General features: G+C 37.6%; 1 protein-coding gene and 1 long non-coding RNA gene across 2 annotated transcripts; one reads left to right on the top strand and one right to left on the bottom strand.

The window, feature by feature from the left end:
• Window positions 1-6,687: 6,687 nt before the first annotated feature.
• LOC135156088 (uncharacterized protein K02A2.6-like) lies at window positions 6,688-8,373 on the bottom strand. Its single transcript, XM_064107220.1, has one exon. The coding sequence runs from the start codon at window positions 8,371-8,373 to the stop codon at window positions 6,688-6,690; it is 1,686 nt and encodes a 561-aa protein (XP_063963290.1).
• A 3,744-nt stretch (window positions 8,374-12,117) lies between these two features.
• On the top strand, window positions 12,118-14,294 carry LOC129283137 (uncharacterized). Its single transcript, XR_010295319.1, has 3 exons — window positions 12,118-12,478; window positions 13,565-13,691; window positions 14,193-14,294. It is a non-coding gene; the product is annotated as an uncharacterized LOC129283137 (long non-coding RNA).
• Window positions 14,295-16,368: the final 2,074 nt, after the last annotated feature.

Here is a 16,368-nt window from a genome sequence, read left to right as displayed (position 1 = left end):
ATTGATGGAAGCGAAAGGGATCAAGAAGAAAGTTGCGAGACATCAGCAAGGGACAGAGACACAGGAGAGAAAATAAAGAAGAGGATTTTAGGAGAAAGGAGAAAGATACAAAAAGACACACGCTCATGACCAACAGTTAAATGTAAAAATCACAAATGACCGACAGTTATTTTAAAAGTTGCATTAAAAAAAAAACTTACATTTTTGTTAGGTATAGATCTTACATTAGATCTAATAATTTCACAATTCAGTTCTATAAACTTCTAAAGAGAAACTTAAAAACAAATATTTTTTTAAAACTATTGGGTGTTTTTTATGACCAAGACTTGCCTGATCTGAGATTGGCTGGAACATGTTCTTGCTGCAAGGCCAAATAGTATTATCATTCACATTCACAATAACTTTGATTTCCATCAAGTAGATCTATGCCTTATGTAAATAATAGATCTAAGTAACGTGGATCTAGGCCTAACTAAGAATAGATCTCAAAGTTAAAGTTAAAGCTGATGGTAGATCTAGACTCTACAGTCCTAATCCTATAATATGTAAAAGTATGCTATACAAAAGACTTAATACATAGCAGCAGTCTTCCAAAAATGTGGAGCAAATTGCGATGCGATACCAGGGAAATTATTCCCTGCAAGGTGCATTTTAATTAAATTTATTTTATAGGGCTAGGCCTGGCCTACGGCCAGGCTTAGGCTTAGCCTTACATTTTCCCCGCCCAATTCGGTATCTACGGTACACATGCAGAAATGAATGCGATTAATTGAATCAAATTTACAAAATAATGACTTTAAAATTTGACATTATTGCAGGATTGGGAAAATAACAAAACGTCACAATTTCTCCATTTGTAGACCTTTACATAACTGAAATATTCTGGTACTTACCGAAAGGTGGGATGATCCATATTCGCTGATAAAAGACAATTTTCTCTGAAAATAGTCAAAGTTCAATCAATTCAGCAAAAGTTGAACGAGTGAATTTGGTTTGTTTACCTAAATTATTACGTGTGTTAAACAAACGAGAAAGAAATTGGGCTATTGCGCAGCGCTGCGCGCATAACTTTGCGTCATCATTCACACGAAACAATGGTATTCAGACCATTGCGCGTCACAATACCTTGCATATGCAACGTTGAGGGAGTATATTTTTCACATAATTAAAGTTCCCGGAATAGTTCTGAGATGATTGAAAAGAGTATATTGATCATTGTGCAAGTATTAAATCAATACAAACGAAGAGATAGGGATCATGGTTTTACTAGAATGATCTTTCCTTTTTTCTTCTTTTTGTCAGTTTTTTTTTCTTTCTTTCTCCTTCCTTCTTCTTCTTTTTCTTCTATCTATATCTAAATGTGACTTTAATCCTTAAATGTATTGGAATACGGTAAATAATAATTATGATATGTAATATTTATAAAGCGCCTAATACAATGATTCTCAACACTGCATGGATACTAATTAGAGATTATCCGATTTTTTTTTCTATTAGCATGGCAGATATTCCTCTGCTCCGCTACCCTACTCTCACATCGACGTCGCTGGGGTTCCATGAACCTAATTACAACAGGAAGGCTAAAGATATTCGTTCGATTCTCAATTTTTAAATTTGATATTGCTGATTGAAAAAAATGAATGCATTTGACTGACAATCTAACACTGATTCTAGGGAGGGTATACTGAACTTCCTTTTTCCACATTGGAAAGATATATCACTACTATATGTAACTATTTTTTTACTGGCGGAAGAATTAAGGCCATTTTTCTCTCTGAAGTGACGAATATATATGATCCCGTCAGGTGTAGTCTTCATAAATGCCGATTTAATTTTAAAATGAGCCGGTCGAGGTACCCTTTGCTGGTCAGATATGGAATGTCAGACATGAATCTTATCGACTGGTAGTAAACATTCAATCGATCTCACCACAGGTTAAACATTTATGAACACACCAGTAGCAATTATATTTTCCTACAAAGAACCCTTTTTATGTATATGGAACCAGGAGAAAAGTACTGTCAATATACTCTCTCTTTTTTTCTAATATGTTGCTGTAATTCACTTTCAGTATGTTACCATTTATTTTGTCAAGAGCACGGTCCCTGTCAAGATGAAAGAATTGGTATAGTGACATTGAACAATCAGAGACCGTGTTTCAGAAGGAACGGATAATTTGTTTTTAGCAGTGTTATTAGTTCAGTCAATCCTGTACATGTATATAGGAAAATAGCATATAGCAAATGGATACACTTAAGTTTTTCCAAAATGCACTCATCAGAGTAAAATTACATCAAATCAATAGAATGAAACAATGTATAATGTTATGTACTCCTAATTAATCTACAGTAATTAGTAATTAAGGCACATAAATAGGCAGTTTATAATCACTCGCGTCGCGTTCTGGTTCGTAATCACTCGCGTTTTGAATTTTTGGCGATTTTTTTTTATTTCGGTGCGATTTTTTTTTAACGGTGTCTTCAATGGGACAGACATGCAGGGAAATTTGAGTTTCGTTTTAAGTCGGCAATTAAAGAATAGAAAACAAGCTTGATCCGCCCCAGACAGCTGGCATTAGTCTGTTTCGAGGAGTTTTTTTTTCAAACATTTTTAATTTTTTTTTTAATTTCTCTGTATTTGGTGAGCGGAGCCAACGGAGTTCAGCGGAACAACCAACATAATAATTAATAGACACAAAGACCGAAGCTTTTGGTCAAGATCCGCCCCTGTGGCTGTGCGCGCTCTCACGGTAAAAATTCGCGCGACGATCAAAGCCAAGGTACCGTACCGTCCCGGTGCCTTCCTGAAAACAGAAGTTGTCGGCTACGTAATTTATCCAGGCCCCTTAAACAACTCCAAGCACGAGGTAACTCAGATTGAGTCAGAAATAATGGATTGGAAAACAGAAGACATGGCTTCAGGGAGTCACAGGTAATAAAGAATTCCTAATATTACCGGTATTTGTTATTTACTTCTTTATAACCAGAGTGCACTTTACTCCCCCTCCTACTTCTCTTTCTTCTCGGTCTTCTTTTTATTCCCATTATTATGTCATCTTATTCTTCTCCCTGTTCTTCTACTTCTCAATTTCTTCCCTTTCTCCTTATTGTTCATCTCCCTTCTCACTTCTTCCTTTTCTCTTCTCAGTCTTCCCCTTATTTTATCTTCTCTTTCTCTTCTTCTACATCCTCCCCTCAATTTTCTCTTTTTAGTTTCATTTTTACCCCCTTATGTCCTCCATCTTCTTTTTTCTTCTACTACTTCTCCTCCTCCTTCCTTCTTGCTTTTCTTCTTCAGCACTTTTTTCCTCCCTGATTTTTACGTTAGTGTAGAATAATTCACAAAGAAAGGGAGAAGCAAATAAATAGTGATATTATGAAATTGTAGCACCTCACTATGCTTTATAAAGAATACCACAGACTTTAGGAAAATCCTCCAAAGGCAAAGCTAAATCGAGAGTAGCCTTTCCTCCTTTTTCTTCTTTATTCCTTTTCTCCTTTCTTTCTCCTTTTTTCCTTGCTTCTTTCTTTCTGTCTGTCTTTTTTTTTCTTTCTCTTTTCTCCCTCTTTCCCTTCCTTTATCCCCCCTCTCTCTTGTTTTAGGGGGAGCCCCCCCCCCCGCTTCCGCCGCCTATGGCTCTAAGATTTAAGATGTGGAATGTGATTATGTTAAAACAGTAGTCAAAATTTGCTTGTTATCTTAAAACAGTGGTCGAGAATGTTTTATTTAAGGCACTTACCAGCTTAAAATAAAACGAAACTCGAATTTCAATTTCATTTTATTTTTCCAGTACGTTTGTCCCATTGAAGACACCGTTAGAAAAAAAATCGCACCGAAAAAAAAAAAATCGCCAAAAATAAAAAACGCGTGTGATTACCAACCCGACCCGAGTGATTACGAACGCGAGTGAATATAATAAGCCCATAAATAAGCACACGTCTGATACTCTTGGTATATGATTCCAAAGCAAGTTTATTCCGCATTGCGCCTGCGCAGCTACAATTGTGAGTCATGGTATGACATCATGTATGACATCATTATCAATATATAACATCTCTCCCCCTTTAGATTAAACATACCTTTTAAATATCCCAATTCAATTCGCAACTCAATAACTGTACCAATGAATATTCAACTGGTCATGAAACTATATATTGAAATTTAACAATTTCTTTTGAAATCAGTTCCCAGATTCAAATTTAACTTCGAGAAACTTTTGATAATTATCAAACATTAACTGGTATACGTCAGTCAGGAACTGAAGTTAGAATTAAAACTAATAAATTCAATGATACTTTTTGTTTCACTGAACTATTAAATCAGGAATTTTGACAAGGTCCAAAAATGTGTGAGTTAATAATCCAAGACAAGATCTTATTAGAATTATTGTTGCGTCCAAAATTACGAAAATCCATAATATTTTGGTTTTCTACGCTCTCGTCTAGGATAATGCTTTATACCGTCATCGTGTTCGACTTCAGGATTGTCTTCACGATCGGCGCGAATGTCTATATGATCTTCATTGACATCGCGATCATCATTCTCGTTATCACGGATGATAACGTCATCTTCGTGTGTCGGGACGGTGTCGTCGTTCGAGGTTGATGAAGTCGAGATTCGACTTCGCAGTTGGTCAACATGACGTTTCCATCTCAGTGTCGAGCCATTGGCATTGACATTTACTACATAGGATACCGGACCGTTACGTTCGACTACTTTTCCGGGTAGCCATTGGTTACCTCGCCCGTAATTTCTCACAAGGACTTCTTCTCCTATCTTAAATTCGCGAAGTTTGCGAGAAGTGTGAGCGGTCTGTGAGAATTGCTTCTTCTCAACGGTTGCGTTCACATCAGGCAGAACAGAAGATATGCGAGTACGCAACTTTCGGTTCATGAGCAATTCTGCCGGTGACTGATTTGTGGTAGCTTGTGGAGTTGTACGGCAACTCAACAAGAACCTTGCTAATCTCGTCTGAAGGGGTCCACTCATTTTTCTGAGGGCTCCTTTCACAGTTTGCACTGCTCTTTCCGCGAGACCATTAGTGGCTGGGTGATATGGTGCACCTCGAATGTGATTGATTGCGTTCATTTTCATGAACATAGCGAATTCCTCACTCGTGAAACAGGGCCCATTATCCGAAACCAGCGTTTGAGGAAGACCTTGTGCCGAAAAGACTTCCCTCAATTTGTCGATTGTCGCTTCGCTAGTCGATTTATTCGTAATATGAACATCTATCCATTTTGAATACGCATCTACTATTACTAGTAACATTTTCCCTTCTACTGGACCTGCGTAATCGACATGAATTCGCGACCACGGTTTACTTGGATATTCCCACTGATGGGGTGGAGCTTTCGACGGTTGTCGCTGGTGTGATTGACATTTTTCGCAAGATTTTACTTTACGCTCCAAATCTTTGTCAATCTGTGGCCACCATACGCAACTTCTCGCCATTGCCTTTATACGCACTATCCCTGGATGTGCATCATGCAATTCTTCCATCATTGCTTCTCGACATTTCAGAGGAAGCACCGCGCGAGCTCCCCACAATATTACCCCCTCATGGACACTCAATTCATTTTTTCTATTCAAATACGGACCGAATGCCTTATCTTGTAATTCATCTGCTGTAGGCCATCCTTGTAAGATGAAGTTACGGACCCGCGACAAGATCGGATCTTTGTCGGTGAGAGAACGGACGCGCGAGGGCGTTATCGGTGTCCTATCTAACGTATCCATGAGAAGTATGATATCTCCCGGGATCGGAGGATCCGGAATGGTTGATTCTAGCGGTAATCTACTGAGTGCATCAGCATTTGAATTTTTCTCTCCCGCTTTATACTTTATTTCATATTCGTATGCCGCAAGTGTAATCGCCCAGCGTTGGACGCGTGGAGAAACCATCTGTGGAATGGCTTTCCTCTCTCCAAAAAGACCAAGTAACGGTTTATGATCCGTAATTATTTCGAATTTACGGCCATACAGATATTGGTGAAACCGTTTCACACCAAATACGATCGCTAGACCTTCCTTATCTAATTGCGAATATCTGCGTTCCGCAACATTCAGTGTTCGCGACGCGAAACCGATGGGTTTTTCGGTCCCATCCGAAAATATATGTGCGAGTACGGCTCCGACACCGTACGGACTAGCGTCGCAAGCTAGTATCAGTTTCTCTTCCGGATTGTAGTGGGCTAGCACCCGAGTTGAATTAAGCAACTTTTTGGCTCTTACGAAAGACTGTTTTTGCTCTTTACCCCACTGCCATCTTGCGTCTTTCCTCAACAACCGATGAAGAGGTTCTAGATTCGATGCAAGGTCGGGTAGAAATTTACCATAATAATTTAGCAAGCCCAGGAACGAGCGGAGTTCCTTTACGCTTTTTGGTTCCGGCGCATTTGTAATGGCTTGCACCTTGTCCCCCGTGGGACGAAGACCTTTGGCAGTGATTGTGTGTCCGAGGTAATCAACCTCGTCCTTGAGAAACACACATTTCTCTTTCTTCAGTCTTAGTCCAGCTTTCAGAAGAACATCTAGGACTGCTCTCAGGTTCTTCATGTGGGCATCTGTTGACTGGTGATGAGAAGATCATCTAGGTAGACAGCCACACCTGGTATACCGGCCAGCAATGACTCCATTGTCCGCTGAAACACCGAGGGCGCAGTCGAAACTCCAAAAGGCAGTCTCTTAATATCGAAATAACCCTCTATGCGTGTTGATGGTGACGAACTCCCTGGATTTCTCAGACAGGACTAGCTGCTGATAGGCATGAGAAAGATCCAGTTTTGTGAATTTCTTTCCATTTGCAAGCCTTGCAAATAGCTCTTCTACTCTCGGAATCGGATAGGTATCCGATCGAGCTGCTGTGTTAATCGTGGTTTTATAATCCCCACAAATACGAATGGATCCATCTCCTTTGACGACTGGGACCACTGGAGCTGCCCAGTTCGAATATTGAACTGGTTCAAATATGTCATCTGCTAGAAGGCGATCCAGCTCTTGATCCAGACGACTTCGAAGCGAAAATGGAACTGGACGGGCCTTCAAAAACTTAGGTGATGCATCGGGGTCAATATCCAGATCTACTTCTACACCTTTCAACTTTCCAAGTTCTCGTGTGAACAGTCCCGCGTAGTCTGAAAACACTCTGTCTACTGCGTCATTGACCCTGACCAAGTTTATCTCCCTCCAGTCCAACTTTATTTCGTGCAGCCAATCTCGTCCCATGAGATTCGGCCCTCTGCCTCTCGCAACTATCAAAGGCAAGCGTTCCTCCTTGTTGCCCTTGGATACGGCGACTTCACATTCTCCGATAATTTCAACTAAATGCTCGGTGTATGTACGAAGCCGCGTTTTTGGTTCGCTCAGCTTAGGCCTCTCTTTGTCACTCCACTGAGAGAGCCACTTTTTCTCATTGATGAGCGTTACTGCCGAGCCCGTGTCCACTTGGAAGTTTATAGGTTTCCCTTTCACTGTTAGCTGAGTCATAATCGGAGGAGGTTTGGAAGCTTTCGTCGAGTGTGTATACAACCCGTAGCTTTCGCTTTCATCATCCTCTCTTGTTTCGATCTGCAGAGTGCGAGATTTATTGGAGGCGGTCCGTTTCCCTTGCTGATGGAAAACTTTTCTCTGGTCCTTCCTCTCTCCTTTGGCTCTGCATACCACGGCAAAATGTCCCTTTTTCCCACAGTGGAAACACTCTCCGTCTTTTGCTGGACAAGCCTCTCCTTGATGCTGTCCCTTTCCGCAGCGACCACATGAGGAATGTTTCTTGGAATTAGGACGTTGTGACGACTTACGATGACGAACACCATGTGCGATTTTGTTCACCATCTCGCCTTTGTTCTGATCTCTGAGATCGGCTGTATTTTTATCAGCTAATTCCATTGCTAATGCAATATCTTTAGCTTTTTCGAATGTTAGAGTTGGTTCAGCCAATAATCTCCTCTGTATTCTATCATCTGCCACTCCGCACACAATCCTATCTCTCAACATCTCCACTAAAATAGTATCAAACTTACATTCATTAGCCAATCGTCGCAGTTCAGCAATGAAAGTTGACAGCGATTCATCTAGTCTCCTCGACCTGCTGTTAAACTTGAATCGTTGGACGATCACCGATGGCTTTGGATCTCGATGATCAGTCATTAATTTCACAAGTTCCTTGAACTCAACTTCACCTGGTTTCCTTGGTGCCGCCAAACTTGACATTAACTTGTAGGTTGAGGCTCCACAAACACTAAGTAAAATGGATCTTTTCCTCCCCTCATCAATGATGCTATTGGCGTCGAAGTAGTGTCCCATACGCTCAATGTACTCGGACCAACTCCCTTCGTCTTCCCGAAATTCACCAATTGTTCCAAAAGTAGCCATCCTCAGGTACTCGAACTTTCCCAAAGTGAAGAACAAACACAAAAGTTAATCCTCGTCGCCAGATTTGTTGTTATGTACTCCTAATTAATCTACAGTAATTAGTAATTGAGGCACATAAATAAGCACACGTCTGATACTCTTGGTATATGATTCCAAAGCAAGTTTATTCCGCATTGCGCCTGCGCAGCTACAATTGTGAGTCATGGTATGACATCATGTATGACATCATTATCAATATATAACATATAATATTTATATGTTTTTACAACTTGTGAGATTAAATTTTGGAACCATTTAAGTATGGAAAGTATCGCGTAAATGCAATAGTATTACTCATTGCAACTTTCGAACAAAACTTTCATAACATATCTTTTTTAACCAAGAAATTAGTCCACGTTCAGCCACACTCGACCCAGGTGAGGCAAATGGATTTCAGGCAGGATTAATTCCTTGAATGAACCAAGTGCCTGGGTCAATGTGTCTTTGAATAGGTACAAATGACGCTTTATAAACGCAATATTGCATTTTGACGTCCTATTGACTATAATGCAAACAGTTGATTTCTGTTTTTTTAAGTAGTAGCTGTTAGCTTTTCTCTACATTCCTGTTTTATACATGTACTTTTCTTCCAAAGGATATTTTGTTGAAAGAGTGAGTGGTTTAACTTAACTGCCAGTCATTTCCAATATGGAGGGTATATGTTTAGAATTTTGACCATTTTGTGCTCTTATATCGGCACAATTTCTATTATTTTCTCACTCATTGAAAATGCAGTATCTTCCTATTTTGTAGCAAAACTATCCCTTTTTTCATCTAGAAAGGTTCGGTAGTCTGTCTTCAGAATCAAAATCAAAAGGTATCATAGGTATGTGTTGGAAGCCAATTGTTGACATTTTATAGGAATTTATTTTTCTTTGTTTATGAAATAATAAGAAAGATTGAGCGTGATTACATTGTAACCAGGATAAATAAATGCTTGAAAATTGTGAATTGAAATATTATTGAATCTGATAAAGAAAAAAATGTGAGTGATTGGGAATGGCCTTGTGTTTATTCCCATTAAGGCTGAATTAATATAATGGGAGCGAAATGTAACACTTAAAGTGTCATTTATGTGTTTGTTTAAAGTGATGTCAAATGGCAGTTCCAGATGACATGCATCTAATCCATTATGTACCAGAATACAGACAAATATATATATCATTTGTAATCTTACCATGTGTTTCCATCTTTGGTCATTATTTGTTTCTCCATTAAGTTGTTAAAATATTTAAGAAATTTATATTTTTATTTCAAAACAGATAAGAAAGAGTGAAGATGGGAAAAGAATGAGGTTTGCATACCTTCATGATGACCAAGTATATAAAAAGGACGTTTGTCAAGTAAGGACGATTTAGATTTTAATGGGGATTTCTATTCACTTATTCTAAAATATATATATATATTTTTTTTTTTGGGGGGTGGGGTGGTGATTCATGGCAACAAAAGAACCTAGTACAATTTTTATTTTCTGACATCAAGTTTTTTACTTAAGATGTGTGTGTGTGACATGGCCTATAGTATAGTTTGTACATCCATCCCCCGTTTCTAGCTCTCTGTCTCCCTTTCATCTTTCTATCCAGGGTTCCAGCCAATCAGGGAAAATTATTTTACTCTTTTCCTGTCAGGGAATTTGATGAAAAATACTTCATATCAAGGAAAAATGCCTCAAATGAGGCAAAAATCAGGAAATTTTGATCGGCCCAAAGTCGAAAGCACGGTAATCAGTCAGACTCTGTTATATTTTGTTGCATATCAAAAAATATCATCCATTGAATGACTGGCTATGGCGGTACTATTAGTTTTACATTGTTTTTGTACTGAAAATACATGTAGGCCTTATTCACTGCAACAACTTAGAAAACATGCGAAACAGGGAATGTGTTTAAATGATTATCAGGGAATTGTTAAACTTCATCAAGAAAAAATCAGGGAATTTTGTTTTCTTGAAAGGCTGGGAACCTTGATATCTCTTGCTCCTTCTTTGTCTCTTTATCTCTCTCCCTTCCCATATCTCAACTCCTCTCTCTCTCACTTTCTCTCATTTCTATCTCCACCCCACCCCTCTCTTTATCTCCCTCTTTCTGTCTCTCCAACTGTCTCCTTTTTTTCTCGCTTTTTCCTCGTCCCTCCTTTTTCCACAATAACCCAAGACTAACGTTAGAGGCAGAAAATATTTGAATATAAACAAGAATTAAACGGAAGATGTGCAGATGCAAACGTAGCCACCAACCTAGAACAAATATTGAATGTTTGTGGTCATACATCAACAGATGTCATTATCTCTGTCAATGTATGACCACAAACATTAAAATTTAGTTCAAGGTTAGTGGATAAGTATGAATTTTTTTTCTCTATTCACCAAAGATTCACTGACAGGAATGTTAGCATTTTTAAAGATAATTTCATGACTTGAAGGTGACAGGTTGTAAAATGATAATTTTTTTCTTTTGTGCAATCTTAACACTCCCAACTCTTCTTTTAGCTCTGTCAAGTTTATGCATATCCCCATTCTCTTTCTTTTCTCTCTCTCCCCCTCTAACTTTCCATCTGTCTCTCTCTCCCTCCTTCACTCTTTCTCTCTCTTCATTCTTCGTTCTATCTCTTTCTCTCTTTCAAAACGATTTTTTATCACAACCAATGATAACACATAACACCAATTTATCTGATTAAAGTCGAAAAATAAAAAAATACTTTATTCATCCCATAATGAAGAAATATATACAACCATGAAGTGATTTTAGTATTGCCAATGAAAGCACAGCTTGATAAAATTGCAGTTTTAAACTTTAACCCCACCCCCTTCCCATAGATCTGAAAATATTTATTTATTCATGCATATGAATAAAGCATGTATACCATGTCCAGTTATTGATATTCACATTCTAATTAAACATCAGCTGCATTGGATAATTTCTTTTCATTTTATAATTTGAATATAATGCATTGGTTTGCTGATAGTGCTGTGGTCCCGACTAAAGCAAGAAATAGTTTTGTTTTGTTCGTTTGTAAATGAAGCGTTTGTATCTGATGATAGTCATCAACCCATTCGAGATGCCAGTCTTCCTTCTCTAGAAAAAAAAGAAACAAAAAAAGACAATTTTAAATGCTGCAAGAATGCTCAGCCACAACACTAATGGGATATAAATTGTTAAAATTCTTTGAGTTATTATGAATTGCTACAAGGTCACTTGATTCTTTAATAAATATGCATGTACATGTAAGAGAAGTGACGCAGGTATAATTAGTTATGAAATTAGCACTAATTCTGATCTTAGGTGGAACATAAGCGATGATGTATACCTGTAGTTTAATTATGAATAGCAAAATTTTCACGTTTGATGCATTAGTGTTTTTTACTATTAACATAAATATCTGTGGAACTGATATTAAAAGTGAAAAAGAATTCTTCACCATTTATGCATTCAGATTATACAACAAACAAAACCTTTAAACTTGTAGCTACTGATACTTACCACAGTTAAGAGCAAGTTTAAAAACGACTGGTGATCCTTTCTTGTGGTAAATGATATATTCATTGGCGATGGATATGTGTATAAGAAAAGTTCACAAGTCGTTCTTAAAGTCGCTCTTAACTTACGAACAGCCACAGAGATACGATCTTACGTATATATACGTAAGCTCCCGAAGGGAGCTAGAGAGGGAACTCTTTTCGCGCGTTTTTATTTCCCATAGGTTTTGTACATAGCCAACATGGCTGCCGGCGGACAATTTGAAGGTTGATTTTGGAGGGTCAATGTTTTATTCATGAGAATGACGTCAAAATACGCATAATGCACTTGTATGATTGGATAAAACGCTAATGTTTTATTCATGTACTCATGCATTAAACATTTTTTCCGTCCCACAATTCCCTACGATATCTGTGCGATGTGTCGTTCTTTTGGACTCTGCGAATTTCAAGTTTCTGAAACGAAATAGCTAGACTAATTATCTGTTTATAGAATTGATGTTCGAAATCATGGTATCTGAGTGAACTTCATTGGAGCAGAAAATCTTGGAGGGAACATCAATACTATTCTAATGACATTCCATAGGAATAAAAGTAAGTTACGCTCATTTTCATGTTTTGATCTCACTTGCAAATTGTAATATGTTTGCCGGGGTTCGGGGCTCATCCTGTATTACCGTACGTAATATGTAAACCTCAATTTCAATATTTCTTTTGCCTGATTTCCAAATAAGTGTGATCATTGAGTTTCTCAAAAATACTATATCTAGTAGGGGTCTATAGTTTGTCATAGATCTAGACATTCATCGGAATGCTTCATGTAGGTCCAAATAGTAAACCTGTATTTCAGTTTTATTGTGATTAGACCATTATCAGGGGTAGATGTGGACTTGTTTCCGACCTCCTGTTTTTTAGTAACGACAAACTGTCGATTTTAGGCCAATTCAAATTTAGGTCAATGTAGGGATATGGTCAGAGCGGGATCCGGCCTTTGATATCGCCGGTGCTAGCCGGCTAGCGAGATTGTCGATGTAGTCATGGGGTATGAAAATAGCGGGGACGGACTAGGCCCATACTTCAAGCTTGAAAGTTGAAGTTTAGGCCTAGTCCGTCCCCGCTATTTCATCTTCATATGAATAAGTATTCTCAGCATTTTCTTTTATTCAGGAACGTACTTCAGAATAATCAGTGTTGAAATACGATTGACTTGGTATTACTATACTAGTGTCTGTATTTAAGTGTTAAGTGTTAGGCCTACTTAGTCTTACTCTTAGATTTGAATGAAATGGCGTAGCCTACCCTTGACCTAAATCAAGTCTATTTGAACAGGATACCCTGGGCCTGGCCTGGGGTGGTAATTTGAAAACGTTCTTAGTGTTTACTTCATTCAAATGTGATGTGATTCTTAAGTTATGCAGGCCCAGCATAGACCAGATTCAGCTATATACAGCTGTAGAAATATGTGGTTGGAATCATTTTACTTTTATAATCAGAGTGAGGTAGGCCTATGCCTCTATGTGATAGAGAATGAAGTTTGGGGTCCAGATAACTTTTTTGTTCTAGTTTGGAATATTTCATACATAGACCTGGGATATGGGCAGCTAGAAATTTCAAAAATATAGTTTAAGAAGAGTAATTTATTTATCTCTAAAACTCTCAAATTTAAATTGTCAATTGCAGATCCAATGGGACCAAGTTCTTAGCAGTTCACACCTAGTCAGAAGTACAAAATTGAGAACCATGCCGATCAGCAAGTGTTAGTTACAATCTAATGAGGAACAGGATATCTGAATGGAAAAATTGCAAGGTATGCTTACTGTTTTGATAATATACAGGCTGTATCTAAGCTCATCACCCCCCCCCCCCAAAAAAAAAAATAATAAAAAAAATATTCCCCCTTTTTTGGGAGGGGGTGGGCTATGGTCAATTGTGCTGAAACATGATGCGATATCATGTAATGTTAAAGTTCCATTGTGAGTTAATATTTGTTTGAATTCAGGTTTACCAGTATTTCCATTTTTAACACTGCATACTAATTATCCATATCTCCTGTCTATACATATGCATTTGCATAAAAAAAACAAGATATTAACAGTTATCACAAAATTCTGATAAATATTTGAATTAATTTGCACTCTTTATTTTCAAAACATACTGTAGATAGTTATATTGCTATATGAATTTATCTGGATTGTTTTATCACTGAAGAGTATAAAATAGAGTTTACATTTTTTTTATAATAAACTGGACTAGATGAGTAAGAATAATTTACAGCTTATTTTGTTCTTTTCTCTCTTTTACCATGCAGGTTTCCCACTTCCCAAGCTGTTCAAGTACTGGTATCACAACTTAAGTGCCAAGAAGAGATATGAAGGCCAAGTTAATAAAAAGTAGTTACTTTATTGCAATAACACATTAAAAATGAATTAATTTGAAATAAATATATTAATAAATCATGGAATGTTACTTGAACTACACATCTGTAGAAAAGAGTGCGGTACAAGTTCAGGTTCATCACAGGGGCCTTGGAACGGTTTTCAAAGTGGGGGCTGACCATGCAAAAAATCACAATCGTACGTAATTTTTACGTTTTTGTACATGGTTTTGGAAAAAAGTCGGGGCTAAAGCCCGCCTCCCCCCCCCCCCCGCTTCCGCGGCCCCTGCATCACCGGGCAATGACATTGAAGTATACAAGTTTTGGTACAAAATTTCACACAAAATACAAGGAAGAAATATTTTTCCAACGGGCAAATGTATCACCTTTTATTGATATTTTGTACTTCTATTAGTTCTTAGTAGTTTTATGAAAATAAATATTATTTTCCAGTTTAAAGGCCTATTCAATATTAGAATAGGTCTTCTTTTAGTGACATACTTAGGGTTGTAAGACAAAAAATATTGTATTTTGAAATAAAAATCATGCATAGCTAAATGATAATAAAGGTGATCAGAAGATTAAGAAATAATGTTAGTATCACTCCTGGACCTTATTTCATAAACAAGTTATTACTATTGCAGTCTTGTCATGACAATTATGGTAAAAGGGCTGAGCAAGAAATCAAGGTTTTTATGTTACCTAAAACAGGCTGGGGGCAAAGTTACCATGATTACAAGTCTTCAGTGGAGTAACTATGGGGGGCACGTGCCCCCCCCCCCAATCAGCTGACAAAAAAAAACAAGGAAAAGGAGAGGAAGAGAAACGTAGTGGGAAAGAAGAAATTATTGTTCATTATAATGTTATATTATATTATAATTATGTTATGTTATATTACATAAACATTTTTTCATAACTTTATGAAACATAATTTGCTCATGGCCTATGTCTTCATTGTTCCTGGTGCGCGCACTGTCTGTTTAACAAGATATATAATCCTGTTGTACTAAAACCTCCCGTTTTCAAGTCAATATGTACCAAATATATTTCATCGCACTTCGAGTTATTGTTTTATGTAAAATAGTATGCTTCTTTTTCATGACTACTTAAAGTGATTGCCCCATTTTAAGGTCTTAATATAAAATATTTCCTGTCCGTGCTTACGTTCGCATTAGTGGATTGGTGAGATATGTCTTGGCTTCAGTTCTTAAAATGTCCCCTTTTCTGATCTGAATATCAAACATTTTCAGCTCGCGCTTCGCGCTCGCATCATTTGGTTAGTGAAATACGTATGATCTTCGTGAATTTCTACAAACAAGCCTTAAAATGCCTCTCTTCAAGTCTGAATTTCCTAAATTTTCAGCTCGCACTTTGCGCACGCAATATCTAATTAGTGAGATGCGTATGTTAATAATCATGATTAAAATGACTGCAAGTGCTTCATGTGTTTAGATGTAATTCTAACAAAATTAGCAAGCGCTTGGCACTCGCATTAGATGACTATATATGGTGAAATATGTATACTCTTCATGGATTCCTAAAATATAGTCCTTGAAATCTCCCTGTTTGGGCTCAATATATACAAAAATTTCAGCTCGCGCTCGCATTGTTTAGCGAGACAGATACGTATCATGATTAAAAAATTGATTAGAATGTCCCTTTTTAGGTCTGAATATCATTATTTGACCAGTGAGATACATATCTGTTTAATGGCACTGTCTTTAAAAATGTCTCTATTAGGTCAATATACCTGGCAACTGAGCGCGCTTCGCGCGCTCACTAAGGGACTCAAAATTTTTGCTGGTGCCCCCCAATTCCGTGACCCACGGTACGCCACTGCAAGTCTTCATAAATTATGTAGGGTTATTAAGTTGCATTTATTATCTTCATTTAAAAAAATGTGAAATGGGTTACCACTGCAATAATATATAAATAGACTATATTTCAAAAATAGATTGAATTCTAACCACAGTGACAGTAGACAAATCAAATTTTGTTAATGATTCGCTAATGTATTGATTGGGGAAGGCACTCTTTAGGTAGATTCTGGCACTGTGCCCCCCCCCCCTTATGAGGAGTGCTCTCACATCAGTAGACTATTTCTTGTCAG

The sequence above is a fragment of the Lytechinus pictus genome, chromosome 12 (assembly GCF_037042905.1).
Source record: "Lytechinus pictus isolate F3 Inbred chromosome 12, Lp3.0, whole genome shotgun sequence".
In the NCBI taxonomy this organism is placed as follows: Eukaryota; Metazoa; Echinodermata; class Echinoidea; order Temnopleuroida; family Toxopneustidae; genus Lytechinus; species Lytechinus pictus.
Note: the sequence above shows the minus strand (reverse complement) of the source record. Positions and strands in the feature narration are given on the sequence as shown.